Here is a 17,275-nt window from a genome sequence, read left to right as displayed (position 1 = left end):
TACAGATGATGATAAAATTTTTATCACCTGTGAAAAGCCTGAGGCAGCACCCAGTCTTCCAAAATGCAGTTATGCAAATCTCAGATATCCACAGTTACAGTCAATTGGGCCAGAAACCATCCTCTACCATTTATTATTAGTGGCATCTTAATTGAACGTCAATTACCACTGAGACCTTGGCTTGATATGGGGCAGAAACCTTTCCTTCCGATATCATTTTAGGGAAGCAAAAAACTTTCTTGCTGCTCTTTGGATTGCTCAACAAGAACTGGTTGGATTTCATAATACAGAACTAGTCACAAGATATGTACAGAGTTGAATCATCCCAGTTGCTCTTTATACCTCAAAGATTTGGGCACCAGCCCACCAACATATTTGAAACACTACATCAGGATATATGAATAAATGCTATTTTGGGGCCAATGTAATTTATTTCTGAAGAAATAATAATAAATTTCTGCCATACCCTGGGGGAAGGTGTGCATGCAAATAAAGAAAAATGAATGTTCAATTATAATTAGAATTTATGATAATTAAAGAACTAATTCAAGATCATCTTGATAGGAATGGGGCCTTAAGACAATCACAGCACATCTGTTAAGGGGAGATAGTCTGACCAATCCAATTAGTTACTATGAGGTCATCAAAAAGGGACTGGATGCAAAGAATAATTCGGACGTCATATGCTCTGATTTCAGTAATATTTTTGATATTGTCCCACGTGAACAATTGTTCCATAAACATTGCACTAATTTAATACAAAAACAATGTGAAATTAGGGGAAAGTTACTACTATGTACAGTAACTTCTTACTTTAAGCAAAAAACAATTAACGCACGGCAACCGTATTTACGGAAAGTGCCACGAGAGATTTGGTTTGGTTTTTATGGCACATGGTCAACTAAGGCTATGATGTGCCAAGTCCAGTCATGAGAGGCCAGCACCACTTTCTCATTTTGTTTTGCTGAAGATTGTTGGTTGGTTGTCTATTGGAAGTGCATAATTATTTTCTTTCGTGCTTATTTTTACTTATTTTTTTTATTATTATTACCCTTATTGCTAGTAAGTTTTTTTTTTTTTTTAATAGGAGCATTAGCAACTAAGGCCATATTGCTCCGGGATATTCGGTGGTCATTCCCTGACCTTTCCGCATCCTCCGTATTTGGTGGTGACGGGCTCGAACCCCGGTCTAATCAAGAAGCGTGTGCTACGCACTGCTGCTCCTTCCCACCTGGCTATGGAGGCCTTGCTAGTAAGTGTCCTCATAGTTCTAGCATAAGTGATAGTAAGTGCTCAAGGAAATCGATTTCACTTGAAATGAAACTGGAAGTGCTTAAGTACTATGAACAAGGTGAGAGCACGGCATGTATTAAACATGCTCTACGTCTGAGTGAGAGTGCATTACGTACTATTCGAGACAGTGGTGATAAAATTAAAGAAAGCGTTAAGAGTGGTGTGCCTTTACCTGCGCAAAAGTTGTTGCATGCTCGGTCAAGTTTGATGGAATGCATGGAAAAAATGCTTGCTACATGGATGAGTGACCAAAATAAAAAACATAGCCTAGTACAAGAGAAAGCTTGTAGCCTTTATGATAGTTTAAAAGAACAGGAGGATGGGTAAGTTAAGCCCTTTTCAGCAAGTTCAGGATGGTTTGCAAATTTTCGTCACCAGTATGGTTTTCATAATGTGAAAATGTATGGAGAAGCTGCATCAACCGATAAAAATTCTGTGGATGCATTTCCTGCGAAACATATCCAAACAGATATTCAACCTCAACGAAACAAGTTTATATTGGAAAAAAATGCTTGATCACACTTATATTTCCATTGCTGAAAAGACTGCACCTGGCTTTAGGGTGTCAAAAGATCGGCTGACACTTCTATTTGGTGCTAATATGGAGGATCATAAACCTGTGTGCATTTACCACCATCAAAACTCTCGTGCCTTAAAGGTTACAACAGGTCTTACATGTCCGTGTACTGGTACTCAAACCCTAAAGGGTGTATGACTGCTATTATTTTCAGAAGTTATCTTAGATCTCAGTTATGACCAGAATCGGAAGTGTATTGCAAGGCAGAATTCCTTCTGTCTTGCAATATAAAAGATGCTTTAAAATTCATTGATGCTGCATATCGTGAAGTTCATGGCATAAGTTATGTTCAAATCTTAGCAACTCCTTGAAAGGCTCTGATACCAATGAAGATTGTGCACAAATTAAAGACAAACAAATGCGTGAAACTCACTAAAAAGATAAGGTTTACCCAAGTGGAGGCAATTGATGTTGATGATTTAACTGATTTGCATCATCAAGAATTGTCAAATGAAGATCTGTTTGCACTGGAATAGCATCGCATTCAAGAGAAGACAGCAGTGAGCAAAAGCCCAGAGGTTAAAGAAGAATGGGGACTGACAGTGAAAGGAATATTGAAAGCATTAAATCTTATAGATGAAGGCCTAAATCTGTTAGCGGATGAAGACCCTAATCTTGAACGAAGAAGCTCTAAAGTGCAATGTAAAGCTATGCTAGAACTTGATTGCTACTGAATTGTTACATGGGAAGAGGCATCGTGCCTCTTCTCATGTAAGCAACTAACTCTGGATTCCTTTTTCAAGTGCTCAAGGGAGCAGTCAAGTGAACCCTCTACCTCCTGGGTTAGTGTAACACTCCCATCTCCCACTTAGCTGATCCGAATCTGAGGGAACAGAATCTGACCACGACGATCCCTCTTATCAATCTGCTTAAGGCCACCCCCACACCCCAATCTCTCTCTCTCTCTCTCTCTCTCTCAATTGTTATGTTGTACTGTATATGTTGGTTATAGTGAAATTCTTTTTTTTTTTTTATTGGAAAAAAAAGAAGTAAATCAATAAAGATGAATGAATCAATTTGGTTGCTAATCATTTTCTTTAGTGCCCAGTTTTCCAACCAAAGAAAACAAATGGTACGTACCGCTAGGGGTAACTTAGCTAGATGTGAGTTACTCTCATAGGCCTATTATCGCATTTTTTGGTGATTATTTACATTATGCATGAATTTAAATTGCGCAAGACATTCTGGAACGTAACCCCTGTGTAAATTAAGAGGTCATTGCATAAACGGATGGTTAAGCAGTAGGAGACAGTAATTATAAATGGCCACTGCTTTTCATGGACTTATTCTATCAATGAGATACCATGATGTTGGTGCCCATTACCATTTTAATGTTTATTAATGTATTTCAACTTTAATTCCTAAGTTTGCTGATGATACAAAGGTGAGCATGGTGATTAGTGACAATCAGGGTATAATACTTCAAGAAAATCTAGATAAATTATGCAGATGGGCTGAAAAATTATAATCAAGGTTAAAATTGACAAACATTATTTGGGTAGCACCAAATCAAAGTAGTTAACAAATAAAAAAAATATAGGGTAATAATTTTCTGAAAATTCATTGCCATAGTACCTTAAGTAATATGAAAGTAGTGTATTTGTATGTGTGAGATCAAACCAGCTCCACTTTTTGTTTCTTTTTTTTTTCATAGAATATGTTAAGTGCTTAATGACTATTTAATTTTAATATCATACAGCTTCATAAATATATCTCTATATTAAAATTTAGCTATACACAGTATAAACTAACAGTTGAAAAACCAATCTGAACAGAATTCTTTCCCATCTCTGCTTGCTGTTGCAAATTCTAAGAAATTCCTAAAAAGAGAGAAATAACAATTCAAATATATGGTAATGCTCGTTAAAGTTGAAGCATATATACAAAAATATTATGATTTACATTTTCCTTAACAGATTTAGGATTCTGTTGGTCAAGCATGATAGCTAGGCTTGCACACTGCCTACTGATTTAGTGTTTAATTTTAATGAATTTTAAGTTTTTTAAATGTGATTACAATGTAAGTGACAAACTACAAATTGCTCAGAGATGAAATTTTGAATAGACGTGACTATTGATATAGATATCTGAGATGTGATAAAAGCATATATGACCAGAATAATTTAAAAATTGTTCTGCATACAAAAGATTGTACTCTTTTAACAAAACAGAAGTAATGCCATTTAAAAAAAAAGGGAAGTATCGCCATAAAAAAAACAAAAAAAAAAAAAAAAAAAAAACATTTTGCTTCCTTTTCCAAAATGGATTGAGCAAAATAATGAGGAGACTGGAAGAGATGCATTTTTCTGTAGCTCCCAAGCAGAGGATGTCCTCCCAGTTGCAGTAGCTTTGGTTTCTGTGGCTGATGGTACACACAAAATGTGCACTCATCTACTAATACCAGATCTGTGTTGATACAAGTAGATATTCCATGGGCAACATCAGTCAGTATGCATAGTGCCTGAATTCCTCCTGCAATGGTTTCCTTACAAACTTTATGCACTGCATCAGTTAAACCTGTGTGATCCCTGACAATGCACTGACTTTTCTCTAAGTGTTTCTGATTAGGGTGGAGGTATTACACGTTGCCTTAAAATATCTTATAGACCAGGCCTGGCCAACCCGCAGCCCGCCACATTATTTTTTGTGGCCCGATGGACGATTTTTATACTACTGACTACACCAGTGGGAAATCATTCACTAGCTGCACGAGGCACAATAAATAACAAGAAATATAATACTAGACCAGCTGTACTTCCCCGAATCCCCACCACTCATTCCCTTCTTTGAACCGGAAACTCTGCAGATGGAAGTAATTGATTTACAGTGCAACAATGAATTAAAACACATTCATGCCATGTGTTTCATAACACAAAAATTAACTTTTACAACACATTCATAACATCAAAAATTAACTTTTACAACACATATGTGACAGCAAAAAAGTATCTCAAATTAAGATTTTTTGCACAAAAATTGTGAGCACCTTCAGATTCACATAAATTTGTGAAACTTTTTTTTCAAAAATGAAATTTATTAAAAGTAAATCAAGCTTCAATAACAAATCAATTAAGATGTGCAACTACTAATATTAAAGTAGATTTTTAAAAAAAATTGAGTGATCACAAAGAAAAGCAAATATCTCATTGATGCAGATATAAAATAAAAATGAATGAATAAAATAAATTTTTATGGCATTTGATTTTTGAAAGGTGGTTTTATTTTATGTGTGGCCTGCAGAAAATTTGTAGGTCATCAAGGTGGCCGACAGAACGATTTGGGTTGGCTGGCCAGGCCTGTTATAGACTAATGAAGCTCATTTCCAAGTAATTGGTCATGAATACCCATAATTGTCATATGGGGAATATTTCTTACTGTTATATGTGAGCATTGCAAACTCCATTGATAATTACCAATAAAATTCCTCTCCAGTTCTTTTACATTAGTTTTTTTTTTTGTGAATTTCACAGCAAAACTTCATAACTGAAACTCTTTTTTGAGGAGGTACAAGCATATGAATTGTACTATTATGGACAAAAGTTATTATGCAGATGAATTTCTACCAAACTGCATGACCAGTAAAACAATTTCTTTGGGATAAATATGACAATAGCCACATCATTTCTTGCCATTTTACCAGTGATTTGGCTAGCATTGGTAAAATGACAGGAAATGATGTTTCAAGCTCTCTGAATCTTAATCCTTTTGAATTCAGGCTATGGGAGATAAAATCTGTCCTTATCTCAAGGACAGGGTTTATATCAAGGCAATATTTAGTCTTTGGCTGATCCTAACGAAAGCATCATAAAGCATGTTACCAGAATTACCCACAATATGCTTCTGGCAATAGTTGACCATACTGTACTGTACTGTACTGCACTGCACTTCCAGCATGTTTGCAATACAAATGGCTATTACATTGAGCAAATTAATCATCACAACCTATAGCTTCCTCAGTACTATATGCTGCAAATTGATCAAATTAATCATTGTGTAGCTGTATGTAGTGTCAAATGCACTTTGATGTTACTGAGTTTTTAATTTTAATATTTTCCTCCCATTCATTTCTGCATGATACCACAATCCTCCAGACACTATTCAAAATTTCACCTCTTGTTGATTCATAGTTTTGTAATAATGGTTTAAGTGACATACTTTTATTATAACTATCACATATACACCTGTTATCTATATAATTTGCACAAGTTATATAGAGTGCATAATTTATCATTGTAGTTGACATGAGAAAAGGTCATTCGGCCATAAAATAATATCTATTCTGAATCAGAGATTCCAGTGTGATTTAACAACTTGGTTATCCCAATATATCCTATAAAATAGTAATACATAGAAATACTTCATTCAACCATTAAATAGACTTCTACATAATTGAACCTGATTACTCCCAGTTTATTTTTTTGTATTTTCCCGTATATATTAAAAAAAGGCAGAAAGAGGTTATTTTCCTTAACGCAACGTTATGCTGAACAAATTTCATATCAGCACTTCTGAATGGGTTTCTGGCGCAGGTAATTAAGCAGCACTCTAAGAACTTGAATTCTGATTTATTATTATTATTTTTTTTGTTTACTTCAGAGAGCAGTTTTTAATTTATAAACAGTTTTAATTTTAATTATGGGAACAACTGAAAAATTTTAAAGAAATGATTCATTAAGAACTGATAGATATACACTATATTATCAAAAGTATTGGGAAACCAAGAAACATAAGTAACTAACAAACACAATAGGCTCACCTTTGGCTTCAATACAGAAAATAGCTTATGTGCCAAAATTTACACCGATTTTTAGCAAGTTTTATTGGAAACATTCTGGCATTTCCAAGTAAGAAATTTTTCATTGCAGTTTGTAAATGAAAAACTAGCAGAATGCTAAGCAATGGGAGAATCTGCTATGGTACTGTTCCATGTGCTTTCCAACTTTGAGGAAGAGGAATGACTAATCAAAAATTTTTAAAAATAAGATACTTAATTCCATGTTTGTTATACAATTTTAAATGGGGTAACTGAGTCCCAAAAGCAGAAAATCTTAACCCTATATCCTTACCACCAGATATGTTCAATACACAAACATTGTAATAATGTTGATGTTTTGGACCAATCTTTGGTTATCAGTTACCAAGATAAAATTTAGGAGGTGACTGGCCTCTCCCTAGTTTCCTCTACAGTAATGTCAACATTTTGGATTCAACTTTGAATATCCTTATCAAGACAAAATTTAGAAGGTTAAGGATAAACTTGAAAGAGACCAGTCACTTTAAGTTTTGTCTTGATGGATACTCAATGGATACCCAAAGTTGAATCCAAAACATTGACATTACTGCAATATTATTTAGAATACAGGGTGAGCATCCTTAATCCGAAACTTTTGGAGCATATCCTTATCAAGACAAAATTTCCTTATCCTTATCAAGACAAAATTTAGAAGGTTAAGGATAAACTTGAAAGAGACCAGTCACTTTAAGTTTTGTCTTGATGGATACTCAATGGATACCCAAAGTTGAATCCAAAACATTGACATTACTGCAATATTATTTAGAATACAGGGTGAGCATCCTTAATCCGAAACTTTTGGAGCACCGACATGACGCCACAAGTGGAATAAGCATTTTTTTAACGTAACACACAAATTGCAACTAACACGATTTGCACGGAGTAACAAGTTTATGAAGCTTAAAAAAAAAAAAAGGAATGAAGAGAAGATTCTGAAAATTTATTTGTTTTTTATACAATTGAAAATTTCAGTAAGGAGAAACACATTTCACCATAATAACGTAAAAACCACACAATTCCAGCTATTGGTATTTTTGCAAATGCAATAACATGGAGTTTACTACCCATTTATAATTACTTGCACTAATAAAAAAGCCCAATAAACCGGAAAGTGCAAATTGTTTTTATTGTTAGTGAACTCCAAAAATGTGTTTTAGAAAAATATCACAAAGGCATTCAAAATCGATTCTTATAATGGAATATATGATAACCATGAAAGTATAGTGCATTTTAATGAATTGGTAACTAATACAATTTACATTATAAAAACGAGAGTTTAGCAAAAATTTCAACTTCCGAGGTCGTGGAGAACATATTACCAAAAAAACAGTGTGTTATTGGGTTCACATTATGATATTTTCACGATACGATGGTGTCTCTGGAATGGATTAATATCATAAAGCAGGGTACACTATCATATAGTTACGAGCGTAGTTTGAAATGCGGTATTTATGAATGTTTAACATTCATTTTTTGCAATTAATGTTCATATTTTATTTTTTGTTGATACTTGTGAAAAAAAAAACAACAAAAAGACTCATAAACCCGAGAACTCAAAGCGAGAACTGTTTATATATGCAAATATTCCAAAATCTGAAAACCGAAACACTTCTGGCCCCAAGCATTTCGGATAAGGGATACTCAACCTGTACTAAATACTGAATGAATACTACAATAATGAATGTGCTTGGTGATAGAAAATCGGCTTAAGATTTTTTTTTACTTTTGGGACAATGAATCACTCAAAAAGCACAAATGTGAAGTCTAGTGTGTTTTACTTTAAAATTGAGTAATTCCATATAATGGCTTTCACACAGGAATGACTAAATTATGCACAACTAATTCTAGTTCTAACATAGTAGTTGGGGATGGCATTATGTGGTGATTCTCCATGAAATCTAGTTTTCTGTAATGACCACTCTTATACCAAGTGAATATTAAGAAAGTTTATTTAGCTAATATCTAAATATTAAGGTTACTGTTGCCAGAATGCATCTTTTTATTTTATTTCATTATTATTTCTTTCTGTCCTTAAAAACAGCCTATGTATGATCTGAGGATGGTTTCTGGCAAAGCTCCTGAAATGTTACCTTAAGGTATAAGTATTTAGCTGTTCTATGATATCCCAATACTTTTAATATGGTATATGCTCAATTATTAGCAGCTAAATAAACTATTTTAATATTCACCTGGTATAAGAGTGGTCATTATACAAAACTAGATTTAATTATAGTTCTATTTAGCAGGGAAATAAAGTATTTCACAGTAACTGTGATTCTGGTTAAGACAAAGCAAAAAATATACACAATTTTTTTTTTTTTTTTTTTTGGCATCACAATATAATCAAGTATTGTCTCTGTAGTGGGCTGCTGATTAATATATAAAATACCCACTACAGAGGCCAGAGGTGCGAACAATGCATACCCAGACTCTTTCGAAATCAGTATGGAAATTTTATTTGCTCTACAGAAACTATTTTAATTGCATCACCCATGGATTTGAGAATTTACCTAAGTTGAGACCTGAAAACTGTAAACTGTTACATTTAGTTTAATTGTTGAAGTATAAAGTTAAAGGGTGATACATAGGAGTGCACACATTGAAGTAAATATAGGTATGTATTTATCTCTCTGAAAGTAGTAGTGTAGTTAATAAATTTTGATTCTGTTGAAACAGAAAAATTTAAATTTAAATAACTTAAACTGTTACTATAATGTCATTTGAATTATAAATATGAAATTGTCAATAAACAACGAATTAAATGAAGAAGTAATTAAAACCATGATATTGATATTTAAAAAGACATTAATCATAACAGCAGCAGCTATGCCAAAGAAGAAAATGTTTCAAATATTGAGTATATGTACAATATTATTAATGATGGACTTAGATCAACATTTCTGAATGTCAAAACAATTCTGAAAATATTTCTCACAATGCCTGTGACAAACGCAAGTGAGGAATGGTCATTTTCTGTTCTCAAACGAGTAAAAAACTATTTGAGGAATAGTTTAATTCAAGATAGAACGAGCAATTTGTCATTAAATTTATTGAATCTGAACTAGTAAACAGCATTAATTATGATGATTTTTTTAACAGATATTTTTGCCAAGGAAAAAATATTTATATGCACATAAATTGTATGAATTCATAATTTAGCTATTGCATTGCTGTTTTATAATATACCTGCTATTATTTACTGCTAACAAACAAGATGTGTGTTTTTATAATATTTTTGTAACACAATTTTTGATATTAATATATGGCTCAACATCTGGCGAGTATGGGCTTGGCACACACAGGGTCCTGAGCTGGATACCACTATTCTTCTCTTTCTTGGTGATTCCTCTCTCTCTCTCTCTCTCTCTCTCTCTCTCAGGGTAACTTGGGAATTTTTTTTTTTGGCTGGTGCAGCATAAGCTTCAGGCTTCCTTGCACCATATAGCTAATAATAATAATAATAGTAATATGCAAGTTTTTTTTTTTTTTGACTGGTATCCTAAAAGGGGAGGGGGTCCTGCAAGAGCTTAGCACCTTGGGCCCCGAGAAGTGAAAGCATGGCTCTGGGGAAATAATTCACTAGTTGCACTAGGCACGATAAATATAATACTAGACCAGCTGTACTTCTCCGAATCCCCACCACTCCTTCCCTTTTTCAAACCATGTTGCGTCACGGAAACGCGAGAGAGAGAGAGAGAGAGAGAGAGAGAGAGAGAGAGAGAGAGAGAGAGAGAGAGAGAGAGAGAGAGAGAACTTGGTCTCGAACAGTATTTGTATCTTCTCATGCCAATTGAGTGACTTACTCAATAAGTGTAGACTGGACGTCTCGAAAGGAATAAAATTAACCTGTTGTTTAAAAAGTATTTCTAGAGGAAAACGTTTAAATAAGTAAGTAGTGTAGATGCACTTGTTGTCATTAAATTAGCATTAGCAGGGCACATGATGCAAGAAAGCAAGCTTATATAGCATCAGCCAAAAAAAAAAAAAAAAAAAAAAGACCCTTCTCATTTCACCCATCCACTCGCAACAAATGTTTGTCTAGTTCTGCCTTGAATCTGTTTAAGCTATCAACTTCTATAACAACAGATGGAAATTTGTTCCAGCAATCAACAACCTGCTAGCTAAAGGCCACATCTATCCTACAACTGTCTTTCCTCAATTTGAATTTATGCCATCTTAGTCGATTATTCTGAGCAAAAGAAAGAATCCCATCAGCATTGAGCACGCTCAAACCATTCAAGGCTTTATACACCTCAATCAGATCACCTTGCAGGTACCTAGTCTCCAGACACTGTAATTTGCAAAACTTAATCCTTTCTTCATAAGAGCAACCCTTTGTTCCATTCACTAATCTTGTTGCCCTTCTCTGTACTCGTTCCAACAGCTCTACATCCTTCTTAAAATGAGGCCTCCAGATCTGTATACAGTACTCAAGGTGTGGTCTGACCATTGCCTTATACGAGGGGATAATCACCTCCTTATCCCTGCTAGAAAAATTCCTGTATATCATTGACAAGACACCATGAGCTACTCTTGCAGACCGTCTGCACTTCTCAGAAAACTTCATATCTGCGTGCACAATTACCCCCCCCCCCAGTTCCTTCTCACTCCCTACCACTGTCAGTATAGCACCACACAGTTGATTGTTACTCTGGGGTTATTGCTTCCCATATGCAGTACTTTACATTTGTCAATATTAAACTTCAGTTGCCACCTCTCAGCCCATCTCCTCAACTTTTCTAGATCCTGTTGCAGTAGTTTACTGTCATTAGTGTCATTAACAACCCTGTCGACCTTTGTATCGTCTGAAAACTTGGATATTAGCCTGATATACCATCATCGATATCATTGATGAATACAGAAAACAACAATGGACCCAACACAAAACTGGGGGACTCCACTAGTAACATTAGTCCACGAAGGGCAGTGTCCATTGTTTACCACTCTATCTTCTCCCACTCAACCACATAGTATTTATTCGCGGAGTTAACAATTCTTTCCGAGCGACAGAAGAAATGCTAAACCTTTTAAGCTTGAAAAACACCACAAAAGGTGAAGATGTTTTCCAAGCCATAAAAAAGCGTTTATCCAACAATAGTTTGCATTTAGAGGTGCTTTTCAGATTAACAACAGATGAAGCACCAGCTATGATAGAGAAAAATAAAGGAGCTGTAATGTTGTTTATGAATGAGTTGAAGGCGAGAACCATTAAAACCAATGATGTATTATTTGTCATACACTGTTTGAGACATCAGCAAAATTTATGCGCTCATATGTTGTCTATGAACTATGTCACGGATGTGGTTATAAAAACAGTAAACTACATTCGATTGCATGCGCTTCAATGTCACCAGTTCAAGGACTTCCTGAACGAATTATGTTCTGAATATGGTGACATTGTATATTTTAGATGGCTGCGACTCATTTTATGCGACTCAGCCATCTTACATTTTCAATGGAAGATGGCTGAGTCGCATAAAATGTTTAAAATGATTTTTTGAGTTATGAGAACAAATCGAAATTTTTATGAATGAGGGAAAAGTACCAGTTTCTGAATTAAATGATAGAGTGGTTGTCGGACCTATATTTTTTGGTAAATACAACACTTATGTGACAGTGGAAAAATATCCCAAATTAAGATTTTTTGCACAGAAAATTGTGAGCGCCTTCGGATCCACATAAGTTTTTGAAACTTTCTTTTCAAAAATGAAATTTATTAAAAGTAAATCTTGAGCTTCAATAACAGATGAAAATTTGGAAAATCAATTGAAATGTGCAACTACCAATATTGAAGTAGATTTAAAAAAATTAAGTGATTGCAAAGAAAAGCAAATATCTCATTGACGTAGATATGTAATAAAAATGAATTTATTCGTTCATGCTGAAAAAAATTCTATCCCGTGAGCCTTGCACAATCTCTCCAGGGCCAAATTGACTGACAAGGCTCTCATTCTCATCATATACTCCCTCCTATCGTGTCTGGGCAGAATTGCAGACACTTTCAAATTTAATCCTAACTCATGACTTTTTCAGCATTGACCTGTACTTGTGTCATCAACTTTTGCCCCTGGCACACATACCCTGATCCTGTTCCACCTATCCTTTTTGCACAAAGTATTTTTTTTTGTAGTTTACTATCCTTTTTGCACAATATATTTCCCATCTCCCTGACAATAGAGTCACCAACAATAACTAGTTCCTGTGGGACTAGCAGATTCTGCTTTGGTGATTGCCGCTGTGTTGCCTGATGCCCAGGAGTGAGCTCTGGCATTGAGGTGGGCAGCTGAGAGCTTGATGGGCCCCTCATATTAATTTCTTCGAGGGAATTTACCCTACACCACAAACTCTCATAGTTGCCCATCAGAATGCTCAGTTGGCACCTAATTTCTTCACGGTCTCTGCACCTAGCACACACAAAGATATTCTCCTTGGCTGGATCATGTCCTGTTCTAGACAGGTCTGCAAACATTGCACACATTTTTTTAGACTGTGATGCATTGGAGAATCACCCCTTCAGTTCTCTCGTGAGCCACAGTACTACTGCTACTTTGTGCTTGTTGTTTTCCTGCTCTAGTCTGGGTCATGATTCAGTTTATGTATAATTTAATTAACAATGAAATTTAATAAGATTAATAAATTTTACTGATTAATTGATAATACTATACCAATCTAACAGATTTCTAATACAGTGCTACGTATTTCACTATTTAGTTTTACATTAAACCTGACGCTATGAAGTTCAGGATTTATGTTACGCTATTCCGTATCATTTCACAATGATGGAAAGTTACGAACAATAAGATTTATGGACACTAAGTATTAACTTTCAAAATTTCTATCTAAATTCAAATAAACAAAGGAGCTTGACTAGGACTATAAAGCTACTTATAGAAAATAATTTAGTATAACAATTAAGTTAATAAAAAGACTAAATATATATAAAAACTTAGCGTTCGCTGGAGCTGCAAAAACCTTGGCCAACACAGTAATAACTTAATCAAAATATAAACAATATCAAAGTTGCTTCTTGCATCCACTTGTTTTATAACTTCATCATAATAATTAGAGTAGTCAGGCAAGAATTTCCCTTCAGGAGCACATGCTGTGATCCATTAAGGATAGAATTCCTATTTAGATGGTCCTGTATTGTAGCCTTACTCAGAGACTCCATGATTTTGCTCACTGCTAAAGTCAAACTCAATATTATGTCCAACATGTCTTTCACATATCTTTTGTGGACTAGCGAGATTCTAGCACTTCTCCAGTCTGGGGGAATTGTCCCAAAGTCTGATGATGATTTTAGTGACATTCCCAAAGAAAATAGCTATTTACTAGTACCGAAGGATGTGTACTACCCTGTTATACTAAAAAAGTGAAGAATTCACTTTGTACAAGAATTGTGTGTACAAGAATTCACTTTGTACAAGAATTGTAGATGACATTTGTTACTTGTAAGAATGTTATGGATGCTACTGTGACTAGTTCTGCATTATTGGACAACACGTATACAGGTGGTTCTAACAGCTTCTTTATGGAGTTCTTTGGATTACAATTTAAACCTTCCATTACTAAATGGAAAAAATGCACTACTGCATTTTTTCCATTAGTAATATTTCTTGGTCTACAGCCATAAGGACAGTCATGGTTTCCAGTTCTTTGGATAATAGTCAACCTCATGATGTTATTTCCTAGGCTTGCACCATCACTATCATGATGGTGCAAGTCTAGGTGAAGCAAATTAAATCCCTCCTTCTATCTTGCAATACTGGTTAGATTTAGTATAAAATTCTGAATATTGATTCTTATTTATTTGTAAATTTTTTATGTATCAAAAGTACATTGTGACTCGGCTATTATCTTTTGACTTGTAAATACTAATGATGGTCATCACACAGGGATAAATTTTATTAACTGTTGTGTTCTTTTACACAAATTGAATGACTGCATTATTATAATTTTAATAAAATTATTTTATTGGTATTATTGCAATCATCTAAAATAATACTAGCTTCTGCAAGACAAGATACTAACCATTGCTGTTATTCATAAACATCTTCTCTATCTGCAACATACCGCACAATAGCTTTGGGAGTAAGAAGATTTTCTGCATGTGAATCTGGGATTTCAAACCCTGTATTAAAATGAAAGCAATTTTTCTCTTACTTTCTATAAGATTTCAAAGAACAATTAAGATTATAAAATTATATCAAAATGTTATGAGAAAATAGCTATTTTAAATTTGCACAATGTCGCAAAAATAGGAGTGCCACTGTTAACATACATTCTTATTACTGTAGAGCTGTAATAGATTTTACATACTTTTTTTAAAAATAAATATTTTAGCCCGAGATTTCAGTAATAAAATTAGATATAACTAACTACAGAAATTCTGTACAAACTACATGGTCCAATTTAACCAGAGGTAGACAAAGAGCTTTCCTATGATTAAGGAATGATATCAATTGGGTCACCTAACCAGTGGATGAAGTATGGTGCATAGCAATCTTGAATGGTGTGCAGAATTATGTATTGGAAGGTTCTGCAACCATTGGAAGACTGTGTTGAAGTCGGTACTGAGGAATCTGCTAGTAGGCTTGTAGACAGTGTAACAGAAATACTATGAGAATGGACAAAAACAGAAGAATGCCTACATTACAAATTGCATGCCCCAGGCTATAAGTTACCACAATTCTATGGATCACTAGAAATCTTAAGCCTCAGTCCATCAGATTTTTTCATATTTGCGTAGGTGTTTCCAATATACAGATTTGTCTGTTTCACTCATGGGAACAATGACTGTTAAGAGTAACAACAAATTTATAACTAAAATGACGTGGTTTAAAATTCTGATAGTGTTAACAAAAACAGTTGATAGTGTTAACTTTACCTTGAAAACTGAACATAACTGTTCATTCAATTTCTGTCATGAGAACTCTTAGGCCCTTTCTGTTACAGAAACCAACTTTCAGCCTTCAAGGCAAGGTATGGATTTAAGTCTATGTCAACCTAAATTACTAATATTTCTTTACTGAAAATAACTTCACAAAAAAAATGTGAATCCACAATTTATTTAAAAGTCAAGTCACCATGACAGAATGTTTAAAGACTCAACTGGTCTCTTATCAGATAATGGGTGACCTCTATTAGCAAATTTATGCTGAGTTAATAATGTCTTGAGTCTAAAGTCCACAGCCAAGCGGTTTATGGAAGAAAAACTTATAGTACTGTTTGGGAAACCAGCAGCATATCCCACATCAATGTGACTTCAACCCACTATCAAGAAAGGCAAGAAACCAGAATATTCAGCCCAGTCAGCTGCAGAGACTTTAGGCAAACTGAAGATGGAGTGCAGATCTTTCCCCAATTCTTCATGGAGAAGTTGCACGATGGTAGATAAGCATGCCAGAATGGAAGTGATTGCCTGATGGCTGCATGATACTGTCTATTGTGATGTTAAGATCTCTGAGTGGAAATCTTACTGTGATGGAATAACTTTTGGATGCAAATATGAAATAGGATGGAAGATTATTATTATTGTTGTTATTTGGTTTTGAGGAGCATTAGCAACTAAGGCCATATTGCTTCGGGGATATGCGGTGGTCATTCCCTGACCTTTCCGCATCCTCTGTATTTGGTGGTCACAGGTTCAAACCTCGGTCTAAACAAGAAGCGAGTGCTATGCACTGCCGCTCCTGCCCATCTGGCTACAGAGGCGCCATTATTATTATTAGCCATATGGTGCAAGGAAGCCTGAGGCTTATGCTGCACCATCCAAAAAAAAAAAAAAAAAAATTTTCCAATTACCCTGTGTGTGTGTGTGTGTGTGTGAGAGAGAGAGAGAGAGAGAGAGAGAGAGAGAGAGAGAGAGAGAGAGAGAGAGAGAGAGAGAGAGAGAGAGAGTAGAAAGGAATCACCAAAAAAGTGAAGAGTGATGATATCCAGCTCAGGACTCTGGGATCATGTCTGACAAATGTTAAGAGACTTCCCACTAATTATTAAAAATGATGTGCAGGTGTGGAAGAGGTCTGGCAGAGATTTTTGTTTAAAGTATACTGTAACAAGTGCGCCCATTAAAAACAACAAAGGCGGACAGGAGATGTTTGTATTGTTCCAAAAACAATGTGGATAGCTTGATGGTACACTTAGTCTAGCCACTGAAATGCACTCTTTCTAGCAAATGCAAATACCTGGGACCATAATCTAATTAAGATCAAACCAATAAAGTAAAGTAAATAAAATAATAATGTAAACAATAAAATAAACAATAAATAACACTAAAAAAATAAAGTCTGATGATTTGCAACCCAAATAATAGATGAAATAGCACAAAGGATATTGTCCAGACCTTTCATGAACTTTGTCCACATTTGATAGATATGCAGGCCAACTTTTTATCAAATACAAGCCCCAGGAATTTTGTATTGGGTACTACTGGAACATTATTGTGCCTAAACTTTAATTCTGTTTCAGGGTGCAGGTTATGCTTGTGATAAAAGTGTGCAAATGGTTTTCTGGAATGAGAAACCATTAGCTGCTGCCCAAGAATTGAGATGGTCAGTGGCTTGCTGAACTTTCTTTTTGATAACCCTCATGTTACATAACTGCAAAAATGT

General features: G+C 34.8%; 1 protein-coding gene across 2 annotated transcripts in view; it reads right to left on the bottom strand.

Moving 5' to 3' along the window:
• Positions 1 to 3,530: 3,530 nt before the first annotated feature.
• LOC150084131 (acyl carrier protein, mitochondrial-like) overlaps positions 3,531 to 17,275 on the bottom strand; it is a 57,745-nt gene continuing 44,000 nt past the window's right edge. Inside the window, exons 4-5 of one of the 2 annotated variants that reach the window (XM_090375904.1) lie at positions 14,694 to 14,793; positions 3,531 to 3,690 (exon numbers count right to left, since the gene is read on the bottom strand). In XM_090375904.1, the coding sequence (XP_090232030.1) occupies positions 14,702 to 14,793 (92 nt within the window). In that variant the 3' untranslated portion in view covers positions 3,531 to 3,690; positions 14,694 to 14,701. Of the gene's footprint in view, positions 3,691 to 6,771; positions 6,829 to 14,693; positions 14,794 to 17,275 lie in introns of those variants that run through there. The other variant, XM_090375905.1, reaches the window with a different exon arrangement.

This window comes from Mastigoproctus giganteus, chromosome 6, assembly GCF_048544385.1.
Source record: "Mastigoproctus giganteus isolate SK-2022 chromosome 6, ASM4854438v1, whole genome shotgun sequence".
NCBI lineage: Eukaryota > Metazoa > Arthropoda > Arachnida > Uropygi > Thelyphonidae > Mastigoproctus > Mastigoproctus giganteus.
This window is presented reverse-complemented; position numbering and strand designations above follow the sequence as displayed.